The following is a 27962-nucleotide window of genomic DNA, read 5'->3' on the forward strand; positions in this document are numbered from 1 at the left end:
GGAGGGCAGGCCCCGCCGCGCCCAGCATCTGAGGCCTCCCCTGTCTCCCGCAGCTCCGCCTGTGATCAGTGTAGACAGAGGAGGAAGCGGGCTGGACGGGAGCCTTAGGAAGGGCATCGGGCTCCCCCAGGGAGGGGCCGGGGCTGAGCCTCTGCCCACGCGGTACTCAGCCTGCTGCAGGCCGTTCTGCACGTGACTCGGTGCAGCCTCGCTGCCTCGCTCGTCTTGGACGGCCCTTCTGCTGTGCCCTGCCCTGCTCTTGCTCACTTCTTTCTCTTGTTTGTTTTCCTGCTGCTCTTCTTTTCTGCTCTCGGACACCACGTGCTTTCCTGTTTGCTTTTCTTCCTCTGAGTTTTGGGTCAGGCTTCCCTCTCTGGCTCATCTTCTCCCTTCCCCCTACTTTAGTTCTTCTTTGTGCATGTCCTTTCTCCGCTTTCTTTTACTTTTCCCTGCTCTGCACATGCTTTAGGTTCTCCCCTGCTGCCTTGCTTATTTCTAACTCGTTCGCCTACTTTGATGAGCTCAGTGCTCTTTTACGACGCTCTGCCTCAGCAGCGTGCTTGAGTTCACACATTCCCACCTAAGGAGACACTGCCCGCAACCGGCAAAATTGGTTCCTGGGCTGGGGTGACATAATCGTACTCTTTCGCCTGAAGCATAGATATCCGTTCAGCACATAGCTAGAGAGACAGTCTATCGGTGGCATTAAAATTTCACGCAGGGGGGCAGTTTGGGAAAAAATGTCTAAGGGGAGGGTGATAGTAAAAGGATTGAGAAACATGGCTCTGGTCTCAAGAGAGTCATTCATTCAACTGTGCTCTTCGTGGGCCTTCCCTGCAGGAGGAGACGCCGCTGTTCCTTGCTGCCCGGGAGGGGAGCTATGAGGCCGCCAAGATCCTCTTAGACCATTTTGCCAACCGGGACATCACAGACCACATGGACCGCCTGCCCCGGGACGTGGCTCGGGAGCGCATGCACCACGACATCGTGCGCCTGCTGGACGAGTACAACGTGGCGCCGAGCCCTCCCGGCTCCGTGCTGACCTCCGCCCTCTCCCCCGTCATCTGCGGGCCCAACCGGTCCTTCCTCAGCCTCAAACACACTCCGATGGGCAAGAAGCCCAGACGGCCCAACGCCAAGAGTGCCGTGCCCACCAGCCTCCCTAACCTGGCCAAGGAGGCCAAGGAGGCCAAGGGTGGCAGGAGGAAGAAGTCGCTGAGTGACAAGGCCCAGCTGTCGGAGAGCTCCGTGACTCTGTCCCCCGTCGATTCCCTCGAGTCCCCTCACACCTACGTTTCCGACACCACCTCCTCCCCAATGATCACATCCCCTGGCCTCCTACAGGCCTCGCCCAACCCCATGCTGGCCGCGGCCGCGGCCCCCGCCCCTGTCCACGCACAGCATGCACTGTCCTTCTCTAACCTCCGTGAGATCCAGCCTTTGGCGCACGGGCCCGGCACTGTGCTTCCCTCGGTGAGCCAGCTGCTGTCCCACCACCACATGGTGCCTCCAGGCAGTGGCAGTGCGGGGAGCGTGGGTAGGCTGCATCCGGTCCCTGTCCCGGCAGACTGGATGAACCGCATGGAGATGAATGAGAGCCAGTACAATGAGATGTTTGGTATGGTACTGGCACCAGCTGAGGGCACCCCTCCTGGCATAGCTCCTCAGAGCAGGCCGCCGGAAGGGAAGCATATGACCGCCTCCCGGGAGCCCTTGCCCCCCATCGTGACTTTCCAGCTAATCCCCAAAGGCGGGATTGCCCAACCCGCCGGGGCGCCCCAGCCTCAGTCCAGCTGCCCTCCGGCTGCTGCAGGCCCCATGCCCACCATGTACCAGATTCCAGAAATGGCTCGTTTGCCCAGCATGGCGTTCCCCACTGCCGTGATGCCCCAGCAGGACGGGCAGGTCGTTCAGACCATCCTCCCCACCTACCACCCTTTCCCAGCCTCCGTTGGCAAGTACCCCACTCCCCCTTCACAGCATAGTTACGCTTCCTCCAATGCCGCCGAGCGAACGCCCAGCCACAGTGGTCACCTGCAGGGGGAGCATCCCTACCTGACCCCATCCCCGGAGTCTCCTGACCAGTGGTCAAGTTCGTCACCCCACTCTGCTTCTGACTGGTCAGACGTGACCACCAGCCCCACTCCCGGGGGGGCCGGAGGAGGTCCGCGCGGACCGGGGACACACATGTCTGAGCCAGCACGCAGCAACATGCAGGTTTACGCGTGAAAGCCTGCCTCCGGTGCAGGCACAGAACTGCCTATTGTAAATGCTGCTGAGGACAAATGAAGGTCATCCGGGAGAGAAATGAAGAAATCTCTGGGACCAGCTTCTGGAGGCAGAAGAGAGGAGACGCTCTTACCTTTCAGCTACTGCAAGGAAAGCAGTCCCACCAGCGTCAGCGGGTGTCTGCAGGGCTCTGGGAGGGAGCGACACGCCTCCTAATCTCTTGCCCATCAAGCCAAGTGTGTTGGAAATGCAAGATGAATACGAGACTTGGGACCATGTTTACCCTCTTTTACTTGGAGAATGGACGGATGCCTGTTGTAGCTCAGACATTCTTGCAGCTGGGACTGCGCTGTACGCCCTGGGGGCTCCTGCCCTGTCCATGAGAAGATTCCACGGGGAATTATCCCTGGAATTCTAGCTGGACTGACCTGTCTCATCCTCTCAGCCTTGGCCATTCTTCGGACTGTTTGGTGCTTTGAGTTTTGCACCTGTCTGTGTTCGCAGCCACATCAGCACGGAACCGGCCCGGCCTCTGTGCCTTTAACCATTCCTGCTCTGGAACGTAATTTTCACTGCCTTTTCCCTCCCGTTTTCCACTCTCCCTGGGGGTCTCCCGGGGTGACTTTGGTTCTGGTTCTCAGCATAAACCTTCCTGTTTCTTTAGAAAACGGACATTCGGCATCCTCCTGCCTGACAGCATTCCTGGAAGAGGAGCAAAATATTTTTCTTTGAACCCCGTTTTGGGACAGGAGATCCCTTCAGGATGCTCCCAAGCTCCCTGGCCTGCACGCAGGGCTTCATGGAAACCTTACGGGAGAAAGGGTGAGAGTCCGTCTTTCTGTTCGTGGGCCTAGTCAGCGTGCAGTTTTACCCTTGGCAGTTGGGTACTATGACCCTTGAAAAAAAAAAACCCACCAGGACTCAGAATGTTGGAATGACCAAGAGATAAACTCACTGATGCAAGATGTGTTCCCACTGGCAGGTGCCTCCCCTCCCTGCCCAGCAGCGCACTGACTCCCGTGGGAAGCCTGTGCGCGCCTCCCCGCCAGCAGAACCCTCGAGGGCTCCCCTCACTCACCCAGCAGACAAAGCTGTCTGTATATTGAGCCTTTCCTTCCATTGGTCCTCACAGAAGAAAATCTCTCAGACGATATTCTCTCACCTTCTAGAATGGAACTGGCCTCGGCTCCGGGCAGCCCGTGGCAGCCGTCTTCCCTTCGTTTCCTGATTCTCTTTCTGATCACAGGCCCATTCACCAGTCTTCCTTCCGCACAGGAGGGGCTGAGTTACTGGTGCCCCCAGTAGGTTCTCACCGAACACAGGGATTTATTTTCAAGGGCAGGAAATGGAGCCTTGGCCTTGCTCTCTAGGTTCAAGGCCAGTCCCTTGGAAAGGGAGGAACGACGAGGCAGCCCTTGCTACTTCTTGCCACCATTCCATTTCCTTTGAAGCAGTCATGACATCTCCTTTTAGGTAACTAACAAGCTTATCAGGGACATTTTTCTTTCCTAGAGTCACCGTCTAGATGACAATGGACAGTTACAGACTCACTGTCCTCGACACCCTCGTGTTCAGTGTGGAAATGCATCTCACCTAAGTCTGCTCTTTGTATTTGTGGTCTTGGCAGCTTGCTTGACCCTGGGTCAGGGGCAGGAGTGTTCTAGGTAACACCAGAAGTAGGAAGCTAAAGGATAGTCCCCCCGCCCCCGGCCCCCTTCTCCCTGAGTCGGCAAATAATTGTCACATCGACCTGGTGCTATGCTGTCATGGCACTGGGGAGATCAGTTCCCCGGAGCAGGTGGTAGACATTAGTAGGGGCGTTGCCTGCTCTGTTTTGGGGTGAATAACAGTCTTCATTCCTGCTGTGGCTGAGTGTTCACCAGGGCCTCCCACTTACTTGCTTTATCTGCCTGTGGCCCCGTACAGAGGAGCCCAGTGTGTCTGTTAGCAGGGAAGTCTACAAAGGATGCTTTTCAGTCCTGCCCAAGTTCATGAGCCAAGAAAAAGAATTAGTTCTGCTCTAATATAAGCAGATTGTCTATTCATTCTGCATTTTATTCTCTCAGGTGGCAACTCTACCAGCCCCTTTCATAGTGTGTAACATTCTGTCACTCTAACTGCTGACTCTGTCGTTGGCCGCATTTGTTAATTCACAGGTGGGGGGGTCACCTGTCTGACTCACCATGGAGCCCCGCACCGGCCCCGCTTACCGAAAGCATCACCTCTGATCCAGCAGCTTGAATCTTTGATAACCTCCCTCTCCCAGCACTGCAGGCCTCACTCGCTTGTTTCTCCGTGCAGCCCTTTGGGTTTCGGGGAAGGAACGAGAAAGCTGCCGTCACAGACCACAGGCTTCGCCTTTCAGGCACTGGTCGGTTTCTGAGATTATAAGGACCTTTGAGTTGTATCATATCTAATAGAAGAGATGGTGAGTTGGAGACTCACCTTCTCATTTGGTTCTGAATGGCAGACGAACTTTTAAGGGGACAGAGCTTTTATACCATGTATAGGTCAACCCCCCACTTTTGGTTTATTTTTATAAATTCTTCCTTTGATTCTTCTGTCATCCTCTGGGGATAGATTTTTTTATTTGTTTATTTCTTCTGTTTTGTGTGAAGCATCATTTGCTGACTTAACTTGATGGCGAGGGAGGGAGGGGTTTGAGGGCAAAAGAGACTGAAAGTCTTTAGTGTAAGAGCCACCAGCTATGATGCTCAAGTCCATTATGTCATCTTACTATTAAGTTTGGTAGCCCACAGTTCTTGCACAGAAAGGAACCAAAGGTGGAGTGTGCTGTCGGCAGGTGGCTTCAGGAATTTGGCCTTGACCGATAACATTGAATGCATGATGACCCTTTGATTGGACGGTTCTATGCCCTGAGGCTCCACCCCTAACTTTCTGGTACTATGCTCCTTCCTTGTGTACATTTCTCTTAAGGGTGATATTATATGTTTGTATGAGAAGGCCCATAACCAATAAAATGACTGCATATTCCTAACTAGGCATAGTAAGGAAAATGCACACTTTGTTTTTACTTTTCAAAGTTTCATTCTAAAAGTAGTTAAGATGAAATTTATATGAAAGCATTTTTATCACAAAATAAAAGCAGTTACATGTCAAACTCAATGGCGTGGTGGTTTTCATTTCCCTTTGCTTCATCCTGGTCCTGTGGTGACGACCTCGTGCCCTCCTTCTTCTTCGAGAGAAATCCTTCGCTTTCCATTCTGGGCCCCACAGGGAGGGCCGGGCACGGGGCTTCCTTTCTTCTCTCTCCAGGCAGATCCGAAATCAGTGCTTTTGAGGAAGGCGCTTCTGTCACATAGGAAGCATCGCGAGACTGAGTCCCTTTCCTTTGCACCAGCTGGTGACAGACAGTGGCTCAGGATACAGCGCCTTCCAGTGGAAATGGAGGTGTTTGCCAAAGGCAGAGCTGAGGGTTAGGATATACTGAGTAATGCTGGTGGGGCTGGGACCCAAACCGCCAGTGTGCAGTATTATTCCTCAGATTGTATATAGAATTTAATCTATACGGTTACAAAATAGTATTTTGCATATAAGTATGTTACCAAGTTTATTCATTTACTTGCAGGGTCAGTCAAGTGAATGTTTGGACACAGATATTTGACATGGGTGATATCTGTGGCATTCGCCGCCTCCTATCAATTTCCATAGCATATTTGCCGAAATAACGTTTTAACACAATTGACAGCACATATGGTTATCCTGGGAGGGTTATGGTTTTATATAAACATATATAATACATGTGGGGAGCTTCATGTTGGGTTTTGTAATGGTGTGGGAAGAAAATGCTTTTGCGCGCTAAGGAACGCCTCGCTCGAGTCTTGGCCTCTCAGAGCTGGGGTTCCTCTTCAGACTTTGGGAACTCAGACTTGCTCCATGGAAACCTGCTCCGGGGGACCTGGCCCGCTCTCCACCTTCCTCCTCCCCCTTCCACTTCCAGCCTGAACCCCCAGCCCTCGATGGGGCAGGGAGAATCCAGGGCCCTCCCAGCCCTGAGATCCAAGGAAGGAGGGCAGGCTGGAGGCCACGCCTGTCAAGTCACATAGCTGGGATTGTAGATTTGGACTCCAGGCCCTGGTCACGCAGTCATGCAGCTAACAAGCCTCCCAGCCCAAGGAGAGGTGCTGAGTTCCTCTTCAGAACGTGATGGTGATCAAGACCAACCGGCCCCTGGGCGATGGGCAAAGGGGGAAGCAACTGCGAGCCTGTCACTGCCTCTGCCTCTGTGAGTGCTCCCCTGCAGGACAGTCTTTTAAAAATAAAATAGGAATCAAGTCCTTGCAAAGGCCCTGAAGAGAGAGGGTGTATGTGGTGTGTGTGCGTGGGGGGTGGAGGGATGGGATACAGAGCAGGTATTCAACTTTTCCTTCTTTTGGAGCTTAGCAAGACACATTAATTTTTTGAAATATATTTTTATTGATTTCAGAGAGGCAGGGAGAAGGAGAGAGAGATAGAAACACCAATGATGAGAGAGAATCATTGATCGGCTGCCTCCTGCGCTCCCCACGCTGGGGATCCAGCCCACAACCTGGGCATGTGCCCTGACCGGGAATCGAACCATGACCTCCTGGTTCATAGGTTGATGCTCAACCACTGAGCTACACTGGCCGGGCAGCAAGACACATTTAAAACATTTGCACCAGTCAAGACCCAACTGAAAAGTGTGGGCAAACTCAAATTAGGATAATACCAGAAGGGCTCATTTACAACAGGACTGGTTATGAGGTGTGTATTGTGAGGGGGAGGTGAACCTTAGTGGGCAGTGCAGAAAGTCCTGGCTAGCATCAGCAGAGTGATGACCACTTCGGTCCAAAGAGAGGAAGGCTGGGAGAGGTCACTGAACCTGGAAGGTACCTCAGGAAGAGCCGTGACTTCTATCGAGGAACACAATGAGCCATGGCCTCACCCTCACCCCACGACCCCACCCCCAGCAAGGAAGCCAGGGAATAATACCCTGACTTCGTTCCCCACCCCACCTCCAGCCTGGACTTCCTATTTGCTGAATCCAAGAGGAAGTCCGAAAATGAAGGAACCTGTTGGATTTGACCCATTGATACAGTCAACTTCCTGGCGGGCAGAGCTTGGGAGAGAAAGGAAGAGAGTGGATCTGACGGTGCAAACATATTATCTAAAACATTCTCCCTCCATCTGTGACATTTCTAAGGAACTTCTACCCTTTGAGACAGCATGGAGGGACCTGGAGAGTATCATGCTAAGTGAAATAAGTCAGTCAGAGAAAGACAAGTATCACATGATCTCACTCACATGTGGAATCAAACAAACAAAATAAACTGATGAACAAAGTGGATCCAGAGACATGGAAGCATGGAACAGAGGGTGGAATCTCAGAGGGAAGGCGGGGGAGAGAGGGTGGGTGGAAGGTAATCAACCAAAGAACTTGCATGCATATATGCATGGCCCTTGGATACAGACAATGGGGTGGTGAAGGCCAGGGCAGGGAGTAGGGGAAGGCTGGAAGGAGTCAATGGGGGATAGGGAGGGGACATGTGTAATACTTTCAATACTTGCAACAATAAAGATTTTTTAAAAAAGAAACTTCTACTGACAGCCTTCCTTTGATGTGTCAAGGTGGGGAACGAAAAATAAAAGCAATGATGTATTGATAATCTGATTTAACATCTTTTCCTGATCTACTTACTAGTGTGCTTCTTCACTACTTTGGCTTTGAGCACCCAAACTGGAGAGAATCAAAAGCAGCAGGATGGAAGAATTATGGTACCTTCATTCAATGGAGTGCGACACAGAAATGAAAAAAAAAAAAAAAAGCAACGATATGAGGAATCGTCATTGGCATAATATTGATCAAAGGAAGCCAGACACCAAAGAAGACACCCTGAGTGATTCCATTATCTAGTTCAGGAAAAACAAACCAATGGTAAGTAGAGATCTGAAGAGCGGGTGCTTTTTGTGGGAGAGGCTTCTTGACTGAAAAGAGGGTAAGAAGATCTTTCTGAAGTCTGAAGGTGGCGATTACATAAATGTATACGTCTGTAAAACTCCCTTAAGACTTGTGCATTTTACTATTGTAGGTTATCTATACTAATAAAAGGGTAATATGCTAATTAGACCGGGAGACCTTCCGGACATCCTTCCAGACAAAGCCATGGTGGTGGGGCTAAGGCAGAAGCAGTTGGGGGCGAGCAGGCCAGGAGGAAAGGGCAGTTGGGGGCGAGCAGGCCGGCAGGGGGGGCAGTTGGGGGCGAGCAAGCTGGCAGGCAGAGTGGTTTAGGGGCGATCAAGCAGGCAGGCAGGTGAGTAGTTAGGAGCCAGCAGTCCCGGATTGTGAGAGGGATGTCCCAGATTGGAGAGGGTGCAGGCCGGGCTGAGGGACACCCCCCTCCCATGCACAAATTTCATGCACCAGGCCACTAGTCCTATATAATAAAAGGCTAATATGCAAATTGACAGAATGGTGGAATGACCGGTTGCAATGATGTGCACTGACCATCAGGGGGAAGACGGTCAATGCAGGAGCTGCCCCCTGGTGGTCACTGCACTCCAGAAGCCAGGCTCATGGCTGGCGAGCGCAGTGGTGGTGATGGGAGCCTCTCCCACCTTCACGGTAGCACTAAGGATGTCCAACAGCTGGCTTAGGCCTGCCCCCTCCTCCCCCCGGGCTCCCGGACTACAAGAGGGCGCAGGCTGAGCTGAGGGACCCCTTCTCCCCCTGAGTGCATGAATGTCATGCACTGGGCCTCTAGTACTTTAATAAAATATATCTGCAATATCTGACAAATGCCTAAATACCTAATATTATGAAAATAACATGTAGTTGCCTGGCCAGTGTGGCTAAGTGGTTGAGCATCAACCTATGAACCAGGAGGTCACAGTTCAATTCCAAATTGGCACATGCCTGGCTTGTGGGCTCAATCCCCAGCAAGGGGAGTGCAGGAGGCAGCCAATCAATGATTCTCTCTCATCATTGATGTTTCTTATTTTTCCCTCTCTCTTCCTCTCTGAAATAAAAATATATTTTTTAAATAAGAATAAATAAAAATAAAGAGGCCCTAGCTGATTTGGCTCAATGGGTTGAGTGTCGGCCTGCAGACTGAATGGTCCCAGGTTTGATTCTGGTCAAGGGCACATGCTAAGGTTGGGGGCTCAATCCCCAGTAGGGGATGTGCAGGAGGCAGCCAATCAATGATTCTCTCTCATCGTTAATGTTTCTATCTCTCCCTCTCCCTTACTCTCTGAAATCAACAAAAATATATATTTTAAATAAAATAAAAATAAAGAGGACAAGATAAACTTTTTAAAATATAGACTCTTTCCCATTAGTGATTAGTTGAATCAAACCAGATGGTGAAGGAAATCATATGCATTCTGGCTCTGGGGTACAGAAGTCATCTCTTGATGTCAGGTGAGAAAAACTGGGTTGTTGAGCGGGTATGTATGGGGCGTTCAACACCATAGTCAGACAATAGGTGGAGCCTCAGGATGGTGATTTGCTACACCAGAGCGGCTGCAATATTACACAAAGACACTAGAGGGAGCACATGAGTAGAAACTGGCAAACTCCTTCAAACAAATTATGCACACAACCAGAGAGAGAGAGAGAGAGAGAGAGAACTTGAGAGATATCCAGAAACTCTAGCCTGGCATGTGGCGAAAGTCCACTCTTTATGAAACCAGACAGTAGTCTGGGAGGCTTGGCTTATTCTCAGAAGCCAAAATCCCAAACATTACACCAAAGACAAAAAAAACACAAGACAAACAGGCAACCACAACATGTTTGGATGAACCAATTACATCTCGAAACCATGCCCAAAGAAATGAAGATATATAACTTGAAAAGAAGGAATTCAAAATTACTGTCATAATGATATTCAATGAATTAAAAGACAGAACAGGTAGCTAAAAAATTTCAAGAAAATGTGGCATGAAAAATGAGATTACCAATAACAACAAAAACTATGAAGAAGAGGCAAATAGCTGTTCTGTCAATGAAGAACACAGTACCTGAATAGGAAATTTCACTGGCGGGACTAAACAGCAAACTTGACCAGGCAGAACAAAGAGTGAGTCAAACTGAGAAAGGACTTTCATAGTTAATGAAATAGAGGAAGAATTAGAAAACAATGAAAGGAGCCTACAGGACTTAGATTTCATCAGATGAAACAACATATGCATTATGGGAGTCACAGAAAAGAGACTATTTGAAGAAACAGTAGCCAAAAACCTCCCAAATCTGAAGAGAGAATGGATGCACACATACAAGAAACTTAAAAACTCTAATTAAGATAAATTAAAGAGACCTCGAAAGGAAAACCTTTTTTTCTTTAAAAATTACAAATGTCCCTCCCCGCCCCCACCCAGGCCTTCTTAATCAAACTGTCAAAAGTCACAGTAGGTTCTCTTGCCTGAAGCCAGGGGCCGCCCCGGGTGGGGTGAGGGTATAGCTTCTACACTGACATTTTCAGGCTCTGCTGCTGCTCCTGCAGGCTCTGCTGTTCCTGCAGGCTCCCGGCTCCTGCCCTTTGTCGCAACCGAGTCCAGTGGGAAACTGGGAACCACGTGGTGGCGGTGTGAGCAGAGGCCTATAAACACCGATTCCAGCCGGTGGAGAACATCAGGGCTGTCCCAGGGCCTGTACAAACAGAAGAAATGGCACAGGATACAGTCACCTGAACAGCTTCCCCTTTCTTCCCACGATTTCTCTACTCCTGCTCCTTTGCCCAAGCTGCTCTCTGACTTTCACCGACCCTCGAGCCAACAGTCTCTCTTTCTCTTGGATTCTCGCGCACCTTTGTGGCGTTTCTTCCACGTGCGCCCAACGGCACCGCCCAGAAAACGAACTAGATGCCTTGGGCAGGAACTGCGCCCTGACCCATCCTACACCTAGGCTGGCGCTCCAGCACACCCTGCCCAGCGAGCCCCCGCGCTCTGCGCGCCTCTAGCGGCCGTGCCTGGAAGTGCAGGGGCGGACTCACTGGGGAACAGCTGTGCCATGAGGTCAGTGAGGACCTTAGTCTCCCAAGGCCATTTGCTCCCAGTGCTGGTCCTGGCGTTGCTCCTGGTTGACTCCCTTGGCGAGGATTTAAATTTTCACCCGGAGTGGGGGTTTGACTCATCTGAAATCACCATCCCCAGAAAGCTGAGCTTCCGGGGAGGGAAGCAGGGCACGACCAAACGCATGTCCTACCTCCTGCAGGTACAAGGCAAGAAGCATGTCGTCCACCTGTGGCCCAAGAGGTTTCTGTTGCCCCGGCACCTGCAGGTTTTCTCCTACACAGAAGAGGGGGAGCTCGTGGAGGATCACCCTTACATACCCAGGGACTGCAACTATGTGGGCGTGGTGGAAGGAGCTGAGGATTCTGAAGCTACTCTCAGTACATGCGCGGGGGGTCTCCGAGGCATATTGAAAATTGATGCCAAATATTACCAAATCGAGCCCCTCAGGGCCTCTTCCGGTTTTGAACATGCCATATATCTCCTGAAGAATGAGGGGGGATTTCAGGATCAGCTCTGTGGCATCACTGGTGATGAAAAAGAAGAGCAGATGGCCCAGCCTGACATCATGGCTCGGTATAGTGACTTTGCTGACAGCGTTAAACACCAAAGGTACTTGGAGTTGGCCATGGTCTTTGATCACGATAGATATTTGTATTTGAATTCCAATCTGAGTCAAGCAATAGATGATGCCATTCTTATGGCTGGGGTGATAGATACTTACTATCAAGAGATCAGTCTGAGAATACATCTAAAAGGTGTTGAAGTGTGGACGACTACAAACAAAGTAAGACTTTCATATGATAAAATAGTTTCGGCTTTAACCCAATTTAGGGCATACAGAACACATGCCCTAAATTCTAAGATCCCGGCAGATTGGGAACATATATACATTCAAGGAAACTTTACCGATCGCAATTCATGGCACTGGGGGAAAGTGTGTGGTAAGGAATTTGTCGGATCTGGAAGTGTTATTATAGATAAGGATCTCCTTTTACCTGCCATTTGGACGACTCATGAAATAGGCCATAGTGTGGGAATGGAGCATGACACGCAATACTGCCAATGTAGGGGGCAGCACAGTTGCATCATGGGCACTGGACGCACTGGGTTTAGTAATTGTAGCTACAACGATTATATAAACTACGTACGTCAAAAAGCAACATGTCTGACTGACATCCCAGGACTAGGGTTTGTGGTTAAGAAATGCGGAAACAAAATTGTGGAAGACAATGAGGAATGTGACTGTGGTTCGAAAGAGGACTGTGAAAAAGACCATTGTTGCGAACCAGATTGTAAATTCAAACAGGGTGCCACGTGTAGCACAGGACTTTGCTGCCACAAATGTCACTTTCGTCCATCTGGGTACGTGTGTCGGGAGGTAGAAAACGAATGTGACCTGGCAGAGTACTGCAATGGGACCTCGAGCTTCTGCCCAAATGACACGTATAAGCAGGATGGCACCCCGTGCAAGTATGACGCCCGTTGTTTCCAGAAGGGGTGCTGGTCCACCTATATGCAGTGCCAACGCATTTTTGGATCTGATGCCAGGGAGGCTCCAGATCAGTGCTACGAAGCAGTTAATTTAATAGGGGATCAATATGGCAACTGTGGTATCATTGCAGTTGCTCAGTATGAAAAGTGTACCAAACAGAATTCCTTATGTGGCAGAGTGCAGTGTATAAACGTCCCAACCCTCCCTGACATGCCAGATCACATGAGTGTGGTTTCTACTCATCTGCAGAATGAAAATCTGTTGTGCTGGGGCCTAGGCTACCATCCGGCCATGGTATCCATGGGGATTCCTGACTTGGGTGTAATCCATGATGGCACCTCCTGTGGCAAGGGCCAGATATGCTGGAACAGAACTTGTGTGGATACTTCCATCCTGAAGATTGACTGTGTGCCTGAGAATTGCAATGACAGAGGCTTTTGCAACAATAACAGAAATTGCCACTGCGTGTACGGCTGGGCGCCTCCGTTCTGTGAGGACCAAGGGTATGGAGGGAGCGTTGATAGCGGGCCGCCGAGACAGGTGGAGTTGAAGGTGCCTGCCTCCTTAAGGATCGTGTACCTTTTGATGTTACGCGTTGTTTTGTTCGCCCTCTCAGTGACTTTAGTGATTCTCAGGGTATTGACTAGAGATTTATCAAAACTCAAACAAAAAAGAAAACCACCTACTAACACGGAGATAGATAATTCAAGGCAAGATGAAGAAATTCAAGTAACATACAAACCAAAAAAAAAAGTAACCTGGAAACCCACAGTCGCTTCCGAACACATGCTCACATAGGAAAGAAGCTTATTGTTTATCCAAAGGCTCCTAACTCTTCCTCCAATTCTTTTTTTACTTACTTTTCCTTCTAGTTTTGATCAGCAAATAAATGATATTCTTGTTTGGGAGACAAACCAGTGCACTTTGCTTGCCTAGTGTTCGCTTGGCCTAGTTCGTGAGCGAGGTTGGCGTGTCCTGAGAGGGATCCCCTGGTGGCTTTTCTGAACTAAAGCTCTGGATGGTGTGAGTCTCATGCAATTACAGTGGCTGTCAGAGCAGAGTCCTGCCTCTCAGAATCCCAGCAAACAGAGGGATCCTTTGCCTTTCCCTCGGCCTCCCTCGGTGTGGCCAGTGAGAATGCCTGTGTCTGGCCCCTGCTGAACAATCAATGGTGACCTCCACGGTTTACAAATGGGAAGCGATGCTCTACCAGGAGTGTCCCTCAGATAAGCTTTTCGCCCTGGATAGTCACTGTCTGGGCCACTCCAGCTCTATGGACGTGTGGTCTCTGACTCAAGTTTCCCAGGGCTTCGGTCTGGGTGACCTCAGTTGGGTTAAGGACACTAATCTACCACACCTCTGGCTTTGCACCTCAGTCTATAAATGATGACACACCTGGTGCTGTCCAGAAAGGAAGAGTCTAACAATATTCTATGCTTTGGGACTCTGCTCACAGGGACACCTCTTGTGTGCGTGTGTGCTGAGGGACAGCTGGCTCTAGGTTTGCCACGTCCCTAAGTGGAGCAGAGAGTGAGGAACCCCTTCCACCTTCATGTCTGGCTGCAAAAACTCCCTCCCCTTTGTCCGGTGCTCTCTGGGGAGGAGAGGAGGACTGGGTGGCCCTTGGGAGGAGTCAGTGTCCAAATGTCCTCCCCAAGGAGGGTCTCATCCTTCCCAGACCTTGTCAAAACAAAGGTCATAACAAGAAACAAAGAAGGTCCCTACATAATATACAGGGATCCAACAAGAGGATAGAACCCTTATAAACGTAAATGCATCTAATATAGGAGCACCTATATATATTTTTTAAAAACTCTTGATGAAAAAAATAAAAATAAAAAAAAATAAAAAAATAAACTCTTGGTGAGCTTTAAGTGTGAGATCAACAACAATACAGTCAGTAGGGGACTTTAACACCCCACTGTCATCAATGGATAGATCTTTCAGACAAAATAATCAACAAGGAAACAGAGACTTAAATGACACACTAGATCTGATGGATTGAATTGATATTTACAGAATATTTCATCCCAAAGCAGCAGAATATACATTGAACATGGAATGGTATCAAAGATAGAGCACATGTTAAGACACAAGACAGCCCTGCCCCCAGCTCTCACCACGTGAACCGGAACCCGTCACCCCGGCTGCTCGGGTCGCTGTGGAGCAGCGGCGGTGGCATGGAAGAATCCTGTTTCAGGTCGGTTTACTACTATGCTCCACTGCTTTGGTGGAGGACTTTTATCCTATATACTGTTTGCAGAGCCTCCATTGAGCTTTCTTGCAAACAACACTAATATATTACTGGCATCTTCAATCTGGTATATTGGGGGCTGAGGGGTTGGCCATGTGTCCTAGTTTCCCAGGGGTATTTTTTTCCTAACTGTTCAACTCTTGGCTGCAGGAATGAAGGATGTGACCAGAACTTGGAAAACAGTAGGTGGAGTCACACATGCTAACAGCCATTACAAAAATGGCTGGATAGTCATGATTGCTATTGGATGGGCCCGAGGTGCAGGTGGTAGCATTATCACAAATGTTGAGCTATTGGTAAAAGGAGGTTGGACACCACAAGCTGATGAGTGGATGAAGATGTCCTACCCTGCCAAGGTAACCCTGCTGGTCTCAATTATCTTCACACTAGAAGTCCGTTGCACAAAGATTCGCGCAATAGGCCTTCCTTCCCCTGGCAGCTGGCACCAGTTTTCCTTCAGCACCCAGGACCCAGGCCTTTGGTCCGGCCGCAGCGAGGCTTGGCTTCTCCTCTTCCCTCCCCAGTGAGGCTTGGCAGCGGAGAAGCCAAGCCTCTTCAGTCTTCAGTCTTCACTCTGGCCGGATCCTTCATTCTTCGCTCCACGCCTGTGTATGCAAATTAACCGCCATCTTTGTGGGGATAATTTGCATGGTCGCTCTGATTGGCTGGTGGGTGTACCGGAGTGACACCAAATTGCATGTTTTGCTTTTATTATTGTAGATGAATGAGTTCCCAATGAGATGAAAGAAGAAATAAAAAAATTACCTGGAAACAAATAAAAGTGAACACACAACAACAGAAACTCTATGGGACACAGCAAAAGCAGTCCTAAGAGGAAAGTCCATAGCATTACCAGCCTTCCTCAAGAAGCAAGAAAAAGCTCAAGTAAACAATCTAATCTTATACCTAAAGGAATTAGAGCAAGAAAACCAGAAAAATCCCAGAGTAAGTAGAGGGAAAACAAAAACAACAATACTTATTTGAAAAGTTAAACAAGATTGATGAACCTTTAACCAAACTCATCAAGAAACAAAGAGAGAGGGCCCTGGTAAATAAAACCAGAAATATCCAAAATATATAAAGTACTCATACAACTCACAAAAGGAAGACCATCAATCCAATTTAAAAATGGGCAGAAGACCTGAATAGACATTTCTCCAAAGAGGACATACAGATGGCCAAGAGACATTATAAAAAAAAAATGCTCAAAATCACTAGTCATCAGAGAAATGCAAATTAAAACAACAATGAGATATCACCTTATATCTGTCAGAATGGCTATCATCAAAAAATCAAGTGCTGGCGAGGATGTGGAAAAAGTGAATACTAGTTCACTGCTGGTAGGAATACATATTGGTGCAGCCACTATGGGAAACAGTATGGAGCCTCCTTAAATAACTAAAAATGGAACTTCCACTTGATGTAGTGATCCCACTTCTGGGAATATATCCTAAAAACCCAAAACACCAATCAGAAAAAATATATGCATTCCTACATTCATAGCAGCCCAAGTGCCCATCAGTAGATGAGTGGGTAAAAAAGCTGTGGAACATTTACACATGGAATACTATGCAGCTATAAAAAAGAGGGTTCTCTTACCCTTTAGGACAGCATGGATAGACCTGGAAAATACTATACTAAGTGAAATAAGCCAATCTGAGAAAGACAAATATCACATTATTTCACTTATTTGTGGAATTTAATGATTAAAATGAATTGACCAACAAAATAAGACCCGAAGCATGGAGGCATGGAACAGACTGACATACCCTGATGTGGGGTTGAAGGAACAACAAGAGATAAACCAAAGAATTTATATACTTACTAGAGGCCTGGTGCATGATATTCCTGCATGGGGGCAGGGGAGGGGAGCTCCCTCAGCCTGGCCTGTGCCCTCTTGCAGTCCGGGACCCCTTGGGGGATGTATGCCTGCCAGCTTAGGCCCGCTCCCCATGGACATCATCTGAGGGGTCCTTAGCACTGCTGTGGAGGCAGAGGTGGAAGAGACTCCCGCCGCAGCCACTGCACTAGCCAGCCATGAGCCCAGCTTCTGGCTGAGCAGCACTTGCCCTGTGTGAGCGCACTGATGACCAGGGGGCAGCTCCTGTGTTGAGCATCTGCCTCTGATGGTCAATGCCTGTCATAGCGACTGGTCATTCAGCTGTTTGGTCTATTTGCATATCAGGGTTTTATTATATAGGATATGCAAAGCCCATGGACACAGGCAATAGGGTAGTGAAATATTATGAACAACTATATGCCAACAAATGGGACAACCTGGGCAAAATGAACAAAGTCCTAGAAACATACAATCTTCCAAAACACAATCAGAAAGAATCAGAAAACCTAATATAGACCAATCAACAACTAATGAGATTGAAGCAGTAATGAAAAAAACTCCCAGTGAGTTTTGCCAAACATTCAAAGAAAAAGGAACACCTATCCTCCTCAAACTATTACAATTGAGTCAGAGTTGATACAGGATGTGGTGAAGAAATGAGAGAAAGAGGAGATGAAGGTAAGCTAACCTCATCTCTACTCTCTAGGGACCTATACGTGGGTCACCATGAACACAGTGTGGATCATGTGGACCCATCTGGAGTTAAATGACCTTCCTTCCTGGTGCTTCCCTGGTTCACAAAGATGCTAGAGAAACTAATTCATTACACTGAGCTTTCATATGTAAGAGTGGTTGGTACACATATTGGACCAATCTGAAAAGCACAGGAACATAGCTAAATCTGCACTTTTTTTTCACTTTTTTAAATTTAAATTTATGGAGGTAACATCAGTTAATAACATTAACTAAGTTTCCCATGTGTACCTTTCTATCATCTGTATATGCCATTGTGTGCTCACCAGTGAAAGTCTAGTTTCCTTCTGTCATCATATATTTGAACCCCTTTATCCTCTTCATGCTTCCTCTTTTCTTATCTATAAAAATAAACTACAGGAAACCTCCCAATCACTTCTTTCTGGAGAAAAACAGACGCTTACGAAGTGAATGAGTATCAGAGACTCTAAGTCACTCTGAAGATCTCCTGGAATGTCTGACTTCTGAGATGTGCTTTGTTTGGACTGAAATGCAGCCCCAGAAAGCATCCAGGGTGCTGAGCAGGAAAAAGAAAAAAAAAAAAATGAAGGACACTGTTCACAATTTGAACATCGTTAGCACTTAGAGCAGCGGTTCTCAACCTGTGGGTCGCAACCGCTTTGGGGGGTCGAACGACCCTTTCACAGGGGTCGCCTAAGACCATCGGAAAACACATATATAATTACATATTGTCTTTGTGATTAATCACTACGCTTTAATTACGTTCAATTTGTAACAATGAAAATACATCCTACATATCAGATATTTACATTACGATTCATAACAGTAGCAAAATTACAGTTATGAAGTAGCAACAAAAATAATTTTATGGTTGGGGGTCACCACAACATGAGGAACTGTATTAAAGGAAGGTTGAGAACCATTGACTTAGAGTGTGGACTCAGGAAGGAGACATGACTTGGGTTGGTGAACACACAACACAACCTACAGCTGCTATAGTATAGCATTGTGCATCTGGAACCTATATAAATGTATTAACCAATATCACTCCAATAAATGCAATAAAAAAAACTGGAAAAAAAAAAGAATGTGGTTTCAGGAGATGGCCTCAATATGGCTTCCTTGTCTGGAGATACTTAGGAAAATGTGGATGGGTTGGCATGCTTTGAAGGCTGCTCAACTCTGAAACAGGAATATGGAGGAAATTTGTCTTGGAAATGACTTGGTTTCCTCTTTGCCTCTAAATACACTCTTCATTTTTTCACCTGTTGTAAGTATGGCAATGGCGATCAAGTTGTGTTACACCCATGTTACCATGACTTGGACAATCACAGCAGCACGCTGGGATATGAACCCGGCACTCTGGACTCTACATCAACCCTGCATCAACCATACTGGTGCGTCTGTGAGTGATGAGGCCATATTGCCTCTCTCTCTCTCTACCCACAAAGGAGGCTAAGGGTCTCCTATTCCTTGTATACAAGTGGATAACTTTAAGAGATGTGTCCAGCCCTTGGCTGACAACCCCCATTTGACCAAGAAGGTCCCAGAAAGCCAGGTGGTCTGTTGTGATTCTTCCCCCAAGACCATGTTTACTTGAGCAGGAAGAGACACCCGCCCACTGGGCCAGTGAGACTGTCATTGGAATGCAGGAGTATGACGGTGTGAGCTCTGGTCTGCAAATGGCCCTGCTCCCTGCGAATCTCTGCAAAGCCTATTGCTCCAAACTCACCTGAAATCCACGAGATGCTTTTTTGTGCTCTCACTAAATTCTTTCTGCAGTTTTATTGTTGTTTGCTTGCTTGTCTATAATCCTTTAAGCTAGTCAAATTGGATTCTGTGACTTCAAACCAAAAATAACTTACTTAGAACAGTGTCCCATCACCCTAGCTGGTTTGCCTCAATGGACAGAGCATCAGCCTATGAACTGAAAGGTCCTGGGTTGGATTCTGGTCAAGGGCACATGCCCTGGTTGCGGGCTCGATCCCATGCAGGAGGCAGCCGATCAATGAGTCTCTCTCAACATTGGTGTTTCTCTCTCTCCCTCTCCCTTCCTCTCTGAAATTAATAAAAATATATTTAAAAAACAACAACAGTGTCCCATCGTAAGAGCACAGGTGAAAGAAGCGATTCCAGGTAGTGCACCCCACTTTCAGTGCCCACTGAGCGAGAAGCCACATTACAAGCAGCAAGTTGTAAAGTTTCCCTCTGTCTACACACTCATCCAGACCCCAGCCCGCCACCTAGGACCGCATTCTGAATGGGTCGCGGATTCTTACTCTGGAACTTGAGAGTCTATTCATAACGACTATTTGAATGGATCCTTTCCCCCGGGGCCCTCCATGCCGGGCCTTTCTCCGCCCATTACAAGATGCCTTTATGTAGCCTGGGTCTCTCTGCTTTAAGGCTCCTGATGCCACAGGAACAGGTCTGGCAGCTTTCTGAGAGATTCTGGGCCTTCCCTCTCTCTGCTGCCTGCACACCCCTCACAGCTACTTCCTGCCTTTCCACTGACAGCTCCTCACACCTTGCCTTCGCTGTCCCCCCAGGGAACACACCTGATACTTCCTGCCACAGTGATAACCATCACAGAGAAAACCAAGTGCTGCTCCCCCACCAGCTCCCGGTTTCCAGGGGTTTCCGGTGAGCTTGTTACAATGGGGCCCAGAGCAGCCCCGCCATCCTACAGGCATCCATTCAGTTGCTGGTAAGTCTCTCAAATTCCTTTTCCTACTGCAATGTCTCATGTCTGGGGACCAGCCCGGAAGCAAATTGCTTTTGGAGGGTTTCACAAAGATCCATTCAGCCCTGCTGGGGAGTTATCTAAACGTGGGGAGGGGAGGCATTTGCCACTGTGAGGCAGGGGATGTTTTTCATATGCTCGAGCAACTCAAAAAGGACTTTGTTTTCAAACTTGGCATGTGCGGGTCCTGGAAGAAGCCCAGGGCCCTTGACAAGTTTGAAGGAATGCGTTTGGAAATCACAAAGTAAAATGAGGGCAGCTCCCCCACCTTTGCCCCCACCTAGGCCATTGTCCTTAAAGGGAGAGGAGTTCTCAATAAATCAGTGCGCTGTACTGGCAGGTCCGCTCTGACGAAGGCACCCACTGGTTAATCTTCCACTGGTACACTTTTCTTTGATCTGAGACACAGTGCTTCTCTGTCCATTAACCACAGTTGTGACCATAATGATTCCTCCAATAAGTAAAACAGAATCCAGTGAAACCTGTGAAATGCTGCTGCCCCAGCAAGTAATTCAACACCTTCCCACACACACACACTAGAGTAGAAAGCACAACCTTGCAAAGATGACTGCATCCTCTATGAGCAGAGACATTTCTGCGGGGGACGGGGGACTCTGCCGGGACAGTCAGATCACACAGGGGAGTCCTCTGGGACACCTGGGTCGCTGTGCAGAAGGGGAAGAGCTTATCTCCAAGGCCCTGGTCACACCTCGCGTGCCCACAACGACTGGGCCATGCTCCTCGCAGCCTTCTGGTCTCTGGCATCTCTCCTCAGCAGTTCCCAGCAGTTCACGTCTGGCCCATGGAGAACATCGCTTGTCTGCATTGTTACCAGAGTTTCCTAACTAGTCTTCCTGACTCAGGCTGGTCCTTTCTCCCTTTCCCTGGATGCAGCCAGAATGAATTCCCTGGGACAGAGGTCGGCAAACTCATTAGTCAACAGAGCCAAATATCAACAGTACAACAATTGAAATTTCTTTTGAGAGCCAAATTTTTTAAACTTAAACTATATAGGTAGGTACTTTGTTATTAACTTAATTAGGGTACTCCTAAGGCTTAGGAAGAGCCACACTCAAGGGGCCAAAGAGCCGCATGTGGCTCACGAGCCGCAGTTTGCCGACCACGGCCCTAGGACAAACCAGGAATGTTCTTCTAGTGACAGAATCCCTCAACAGACTTATGACCTTGAGGTTTATCCTTCCCAAGGACAAGTCCCTCCATTGTCTGAGCAGGGTCTTCTACAGACCTTTGGGGTCTGCTTTCTCACCCATCACTTACACTGCAAACAAACAATCACCTGCCTTTCCCTGAAAGTTCCTGGGTTTAGCTCTTTCTCGGGTACTTTCGTCTTCTGAGATTCTCCCACCAGTGCAACACACACCAGCAAACCACACTGACCCCTGGCACCCCAAGGACACACAAGAGGAAGAACCACCTGGCAGTGTGAGGCCTTCTGGGAAACGGCCTGTTGCCTGAAGCCAGGGGCCGCCCCGGGTGGGGTGGGGGTGGGGGTCAACTGACATTTTCAGGCTCTGCTGCTCCTGCAGGCTCCCGGCTCCTGCCCTTTGTCGCAACCGAGTCCAGTGGGAAACTGGGAACCACGTGGTGGCGGTGTGAGCAGAGGCCTATAAACACCGATTCCAGCCGGTGGAGAACATCAGGGCTGTCCCAGGGCCTGTACAAACAGAAGAAATGGCACTGGATACAGTCACCTGAACAGCTTCCCCTTTCTTCCCACGATTTCTCTACTCCTGCTCCTTTGCCCAAGCTGCTCTCTGACTTTCACCGACCCTCGAGCCAACAGTCTCTCTTTCTCTTGGATTCTCGCGCACCTTTGTGGCGTTTCTTCCACGTGCGCCCAACGGCACCGCCCAGAAAACGAACTAGATGCCTTGGGCAGGACCTGCGCCCTGACCCATCCTACACCTAGGCTGGCGCTCCAGCACACCCTGCCCAGCGAGCCCCCGCGCTCTGCGCGCCTCTAGCGGCCGTGCCTGGAAGTGCAGGGGCGGACTCACTGGGGAACAGCTGTGCCATGAGGTCAGTGAGGACCTTAGTATCCCAAGGCCATTTGCTCCCAGTGCTGGTCCTGGCGTTGCTCCTGGTTGACTCCCTCGGCGAGGATTTAAATTTTCTCCCGAAGTGGGTGTTTGACTCATCTGAAATCACCATCCCCAGAAAGCTGAGCTTCCGGGGAGGGAAGCAGGGCACGACCAAACGCATGTCCTACCTCCTGCAGGTACAAGGCAAGAAGCATGTCGTCCACCTGTGGCCCAAGAGGTTTCTGTTGCCCCGACACCTGAAGGTTTTCTCCTACACAGAAGAGGGGGAGCTCGTGGAGGATCACCCTTACATACCCAGGGACTGCAACTATGTGGGCGTGGTGGAAGGAGCTGAGGATTCTGAAGCTACTCTCAGTACATGCGCGGGGGGTCTCCGAGGCATATTGAAAATTGATGCCAAATATTACCAAATCGAGCCCCTCAAGGCCTCTCCAAGTTTTGAACATGCCCTATATCTCCTGAAGAACGAGGGGGGGTTTCAGGATCAGCTCTGTGGCGTCACTGGTGATGAAACAGAAGAGCAGATGGCCCAGCCTGACATCATGGCTCGGTATAGTGACTACACTGGACCCTCGATGCACCAAAAATATTACGAATTAGGCCTGATCTTTGATCATGAGAGATTTGAGTTTTCAAATTCCAATATTACCGATATCACAAATGATGCCATTCTTCTGACTTCGATTGTCGATACCTACCTTCAGGAAGTCCGTACGAGAGTACAACTGCGTGCACTTGAAGTATGGTCAGATCAAGACAGAGTGAATATTAATTTTCCGACATTGCAGCAAGCTCTAGGCCAATTTTTGATATACCAAAGAAATATACTAAGTCGACAGTTTAAAGTAGATTGGTCACAACTATTCATCAAAAGGCATTACATTGATGCTCTTGCATGGTCCTGGGGAATCGTGTGCACTGAGAGGTATGCAGGATCTGTATCTGTTTTTCTAGACACAAGCATCCTTGGACCTGCCACTTGGACCGCTCATAATCTGGGCCATAGTTTGGGAATGAGCCATGATGGGCCATTGTGCAGGTGTAGGGGTCGGCGGAGTTGCATCATGGGCACTGGACGACATGGGTTTAGCAATTGTAGTATTATTCAGTTTTTCAACCACGTTCATAAAGAAGCAAACTGTCTAAATAATATCCCGGGAGAAGATTATGTGGTGAAGAGGTGCGGAAACAAAATTGTGGAAGACGAGGAGGAGTGTGACTGTGGTTCCTTAGAGGACTGTGAAGACGACCTTTGCTGTGAACCAGGTTGCAGGCTCAGACCGGGTGCCAATTGTAGCTTTGGACTTTGCTGCTCTGAATGTCAGTTTCGTCCATCGGGATATATGTGTCGGAAGGAAGAAACCGAATGCGACCTTGCAGAGTACTGCGACGGGACCTCCAGTTTCTGCCCAAATGACACGTATAAGCAGGATGGCACCCCGTGCAAATACAGCGCCCGTTGTTTCCAGAAGGGGTGTCATTCTGCATATATGCAGTGCCAAAGCATTTTTGGATCTGATGCCAGGGAGGCTCCCACTCAGTGCTTTGAAACAGTTAATTCAATAGGGGATCAATATGGGAACTGTGGGATGATAGGAGCTGGTAACTATAAAAAGTGTACTAAGAGAAACACGGTATGTGGCAGGGTGCAGTGTATCAACGTCGAAACCCTCCCTGACATGCCAGAGCACACGAGCATCATTTCTACTCATCTGGAGGATGAAAATCTGATGTGCTGGGGCCTAGGCTATCGTCTGTCCTTGGTCCCCATGGGGATCCCTGACCGGGGTGTGGTCTATGACGGCACCTCCTGTGGCACGGACCGGATATGTGTGAACACAACTTGTTATAATGTTTCAATCCTGCGCTTTGACTGTGAGCCTGAGAAGTGCAACCACAGAGGCTATTGCAACAATAACAGGAACTGCCACTGCATGTACGGCTGGGCGCCTCCGCTCTGTGAGGAGCAAGGGTACGGAGGGAGCATTGACAGCGGGCCGCCGGGAGAGATTCCGGAGGAGGTGTCCGCCACTGTCCAGGTCGTGTCCCTTATGTTATCTCGCATTGCTTTATTAGTCATCTCCGTGGTTATCGTGTTTTTCAGGCGATTGATAGGAAGCTATTTAAGTTCCAAAGAGATAAAACCCGAAGAAGTAAAACCCGAAGAAGTAAAACCCGAAGAAGTAAAACCCGAAGAAGTAAAACCCGAAGAAGTAAAACCCGAAGAAGTAAAACCCGAAGAAGTAAAACCCGAAGAAGTAAAACCCGAAGAAGTAAAACCCGAAGAAGTAAAACCCGAAGAAGTAAAACCCGAAGAAGTAAAACCCGAAGAAGTAAAACCCGAAGAAGTAAAACCCGAAGAAGTAAAACCCGAAGAAGTAAAACCCGAAGAAGTAAAACCCGAAGAAGTAAAACCCGAAGAAGTAAAACCCGAAGAAGTAAAACCCGAAGAAGTAAAACCCGAAGAAGTAAAACCCGAAGAAGTAAAACCCGAAGAAGTAAAACCCGAAGAAGTAAAACCCGAAGAAGTAAAACCCGAAGAAGTAAAACCCGAAGAAGTAAAACCCGAAGAAGTAAAACCCGAAGAAGTAAAACCCGAAGAAGTAAAACCCGAAGAAGTAAAACCCGAAGAAGTAAAACCCGAAGAAGTAAAACCCGAAGAAGTAAAACCCGAAGAAGTAAAACCCGAAGAAGTAAAACCCGAAGAAGTAAAACCCGAAGAAGTAAAACCCGAAGAAGTAAAACCCGAAGAAGTAAAACCCGAAGAAGTAAAACCCGAAGAAGTAAAACCCGAAGAAGTAAAACCCGAAGAAGTAAAACCCGAAGAAGTAAAACCCGAAGAAGTAAAACCCGAAGAAGTAAAACCCGAAGAAGTAAAACCCGAAGAAGTAAAACCCGAAGAAGTAAAACCCGAAGAAGTAAAACCCGAAGAAGTAAAACCCGAAGAAGTAAAACCCGAAGAAGTAAAACCCGAAGAAGTAAAACCCGAAGAAGTAAAACCCGAAGAAGTAAAACCCGAAGAAGTAAAACCCGGAGAAGTAAAACCCGGAGAGATAAAACCCAAAGAAAAAGAAGTACCACCAGCTGACACTGAAGTGAAAAAACCCCCAGCAAAACAATCTAAAAAAAAGAAGAAAAAGGGACCCAAGGAGCCCTCAGTCCCTCAGTAACACAGGGTCATATCTTGAACAAGTTTATCATTTATCCAAATGGCTCTTCATTCTTCTCCAAACTCTTTTCCACTTAATTTTCCTTCATGGTTGATCAGCAAAATAAATGGTATTCTTGTTTGGGAGACAAACCAGTGCACTTTGCTTGCCTAGTGTTCGCTTGGCCTAGTTCGTGAGCGAGGTTGGCGTGTCCTGAGAGGGATCCCCTGGTGGCTTTTCTGAACTAAAGCTCTGGATGGTGTGAGTCTCATGCAATTACAGTGGCTGTCAGAGCAGAGTCCTGCCTCTCAGAATCCCAGCAAACAGAGGGATCCTTTGCCTTTCCCTCGGCCTCCCTCGGTGTGGCCAGTGAGAATGCCTGTGTCTGGCCCCTGCTGAACAATCAATGGTGACCTCCACGGTTTACAAATGGGAAGCGATGCTCTACCAGGAGTGTCCCTCAGATAAGCTTTTCGCCCTGGATAGTCACTGTCTGGGCCACTCCAGCTCTATGGACGTGTGGTCTCTGACTCAGGTTTGGGTGACCTCAGTGGGTTAGGACACTAATCTCTTGCTTTGCATCTCAGTCCATAAATGACGACACCCCCCTGGCAGTATTCAGAGGACAAGGATCTAACAATATTCTGTGCTTTGGGATTCTGCTCACAGGGACACCTCGCTCTAGGTTTGCCACTCCCCCTAAGTGGAGCAGAGGAGAGTGAGGAACGCCTTCCACGTCCCAGGACCCCCCTGTTCGCCTCCAAAGATTCTTTCCCCTTTTTCTGGTGATTTGTGGGGAGGGGGGGCTGAGTAGGCCTTGGGAGGAGTCAGTGTCCGCCTCTCCTGCCCAGGAAGGGTCTCATCCTTCGAAGACCTTGTCAACCCAGGTGTTTTCAGTCTTGTTCTAGGCCAGTGGTCGGCAAACTCATTGGTCAACAGAGCCAAATATCAACAGTACAACGATTGAAATTTCTTTTGAGAGCCAAATTTTTTAAACTTAAACTATATAGGTAGGTACACTGTTATTAACTTAATTAGGGTGCTCCTAAGGCTTAGGAAGAGCCACACTCAAGGGGCCAAGAGCCGCATGTGGCTCGCGAGCCACAGTTTGCCGACCACTGTTCTAGGCTGAGCCTCCCTGCTGTTCTCTCACCAGGCCCCAGGGCACCTCCTTCTCCAAGGACCACAAGTCCACTGTCCACCACCCCAGCATCCTCTCATCTTAGCTACATCATTCTTCTCATTACAGAAGAGGTTGAGCATGCTTCATAATAGTGGTCCCCGTGGACTGTTTGGGGGCTATTTTTACTCAGAGGACATCAAGATAACCTGTATTTTGTGGTGGTCAAGCTTGGTCATCACTAGAAAAGGTTCTGAAAGAAAGCAAGGACATTGATTTACAGCCCCAATGCTGACAATGATGGCTGCTGTGTATTGAGAGTTCACTGCATGCCAGGCAACGTCTCACGTGTATTACTGTCATACTCCTGACAATAACTCTGTGAGGAGGTGGTGTTTTCCTGTTTTCTGAAAGAGAAATTGAGGCACAACAAGGTTAAACCACCTGCTCACAATTATGTAACTAATAAGTAATGACATTGTTCAAGGAAACATGATATAGATATTATGAAAGTGAATTTAGAGAGAGGAGGAAAAATTTTAATTGTGATAAAATGTACATAATATTTACCATCTTGCCCATTTTTCTACTGTATTCAGAAATAATTGACAAATGTAATTGAAGAGATATAAAGTGTACAATGTGGTGGTTTGATATACATATACATTGTGGAATGACTACCAAGATCAAAATAATGAACAGATCTGTCACCTCACATAGTTAATTGGGGGGGGGGGCACTGATGAGGATGCTTAATGAGAACTCTAAGCAAATTTCCGGTACATTATTAACAAGTATCATCGCCATGCTGTACATTAGATTCTCAGAACTATATTACTTGTAAGTGATAGTTTGTACCCTTTGAGCTCCATCTACCCATTTTCCCTTTCCCTCCCAGCCTCTGGCAACCACCATTCTATTCTCTGTTTCTATGAAATGAATGCTTTTTTTTACATTCTACATATAAGTAATACCACATAGAATCTGTAAATCTCTGTCTGCCTTCTTTCAGTTAGCATAATGCCCTCCAGGTTCTTCCATGTTGTTGCAAATGGCAGCGTTTCCTTTTTACAGCTGAATGATATTCCAGGCCAGGCTGGGGGAGGGGAAGCCTGTGATGACCTGGGAAGAAGCAGATATCTATGCAGGAGGAGAGTCAAGATCAGAGGTAGTCTCAGAAGCATTGCAAGGAAGATGCTGTGGTCAACAGGGAAAATACTGAGCAGAGTTGAAGAACCACTGGATTTATTTATTTTTTATATTTTTATTGAATTCAGAAAGGGGGGAGAGAGAGAAACATCAATGATGAGAGGGAATCATTGATCAGCTGCCTCCTGCACACCCCACACTGGGGATCAAGCCCG

General features: G+C 48.2%; 4 protein-coding genes across 4 annotated transcripts in view; all 4 read left to right on the top strand.

The window, feature by feature from the left end:
• The window catches only part of NOTCH2 (notch 2), a 96935-nt gene extending 91580 nt beyond the window's left edge, over positions 1-5355 (top strand). Inside the window, exon 34 of the mRNA XM_014550098.1 lies at positions 841-5355. Coding sequence (XP_014405584.1) covers positions 841-2229 — 1389 coding nt within the window. The 3' untranslated portion in view covers positions 2230-5355. The remainder of the gene's footprint in view (positions 1-840) is intronic.
• A 5863-nt stretch (positions 5356-11218) lies between these two features.
• Positions 11219-13617, top strand: LOC106728284 (disintegrin and metalloproteinase domain-containing protein 30-like). Its single transcript, XM_014550099.1, has one exon. It carries the CDS (start codon positions 11219-11221, stop codon positions 13511-13513), a length of 2295 nt encoding a protein of 764 aa, XP_014405585.1. The 3' UTR covers positions 13514-13617.
• A 299-nt stretch (positions 13618-13916) lies between these two features.
• LOC102254041 (trimeric intracellular cation channel type B) lies at positions 13917-22251 on the top strand. Its single transcript, XM_014550096.1, is given in 4 exon segments — positions 13917-14028; positions 14883-15382; positions 20073-20166; positions 22142-22251. Coding segments are annotated over 4 exon segments (816 nt in total).
• Positions 22252-22301: 50 nt separating this feature from the next.
• Positions 22302-26704, top strand: LOC102254339 (disintegrin and metalloproteinase domain-containing protein 30). Its single transcript, XM_005879095.1, has 2 exons — positions 22302-24482; positions 26642-26704. The coding sequence occupies exons 1-2, from the start codon at positions 22302-22304 to the stop codon at positions 26702-26704; spliced, it is 2244 nt and encodes a 747-aa protein (XP_005879157.1).
• The last annotated feature ends 1258 nt before the right edge of the window (positions 26705-27962 follow it).

This window comes from Myotis brandtii, unplaced genomic scaffold, assembly GCF_000412655.1.
Source record: "Myotis brandtii unplaced genomic scaffold, ASM41265v1 scaffold582, whole genome shotgun sequence".
NCBI lineage: Eukaryota > Metazoa > Chordata > Mammalia > Chiroptera > Vespertilionidae > Myotis > Myotis brandtii.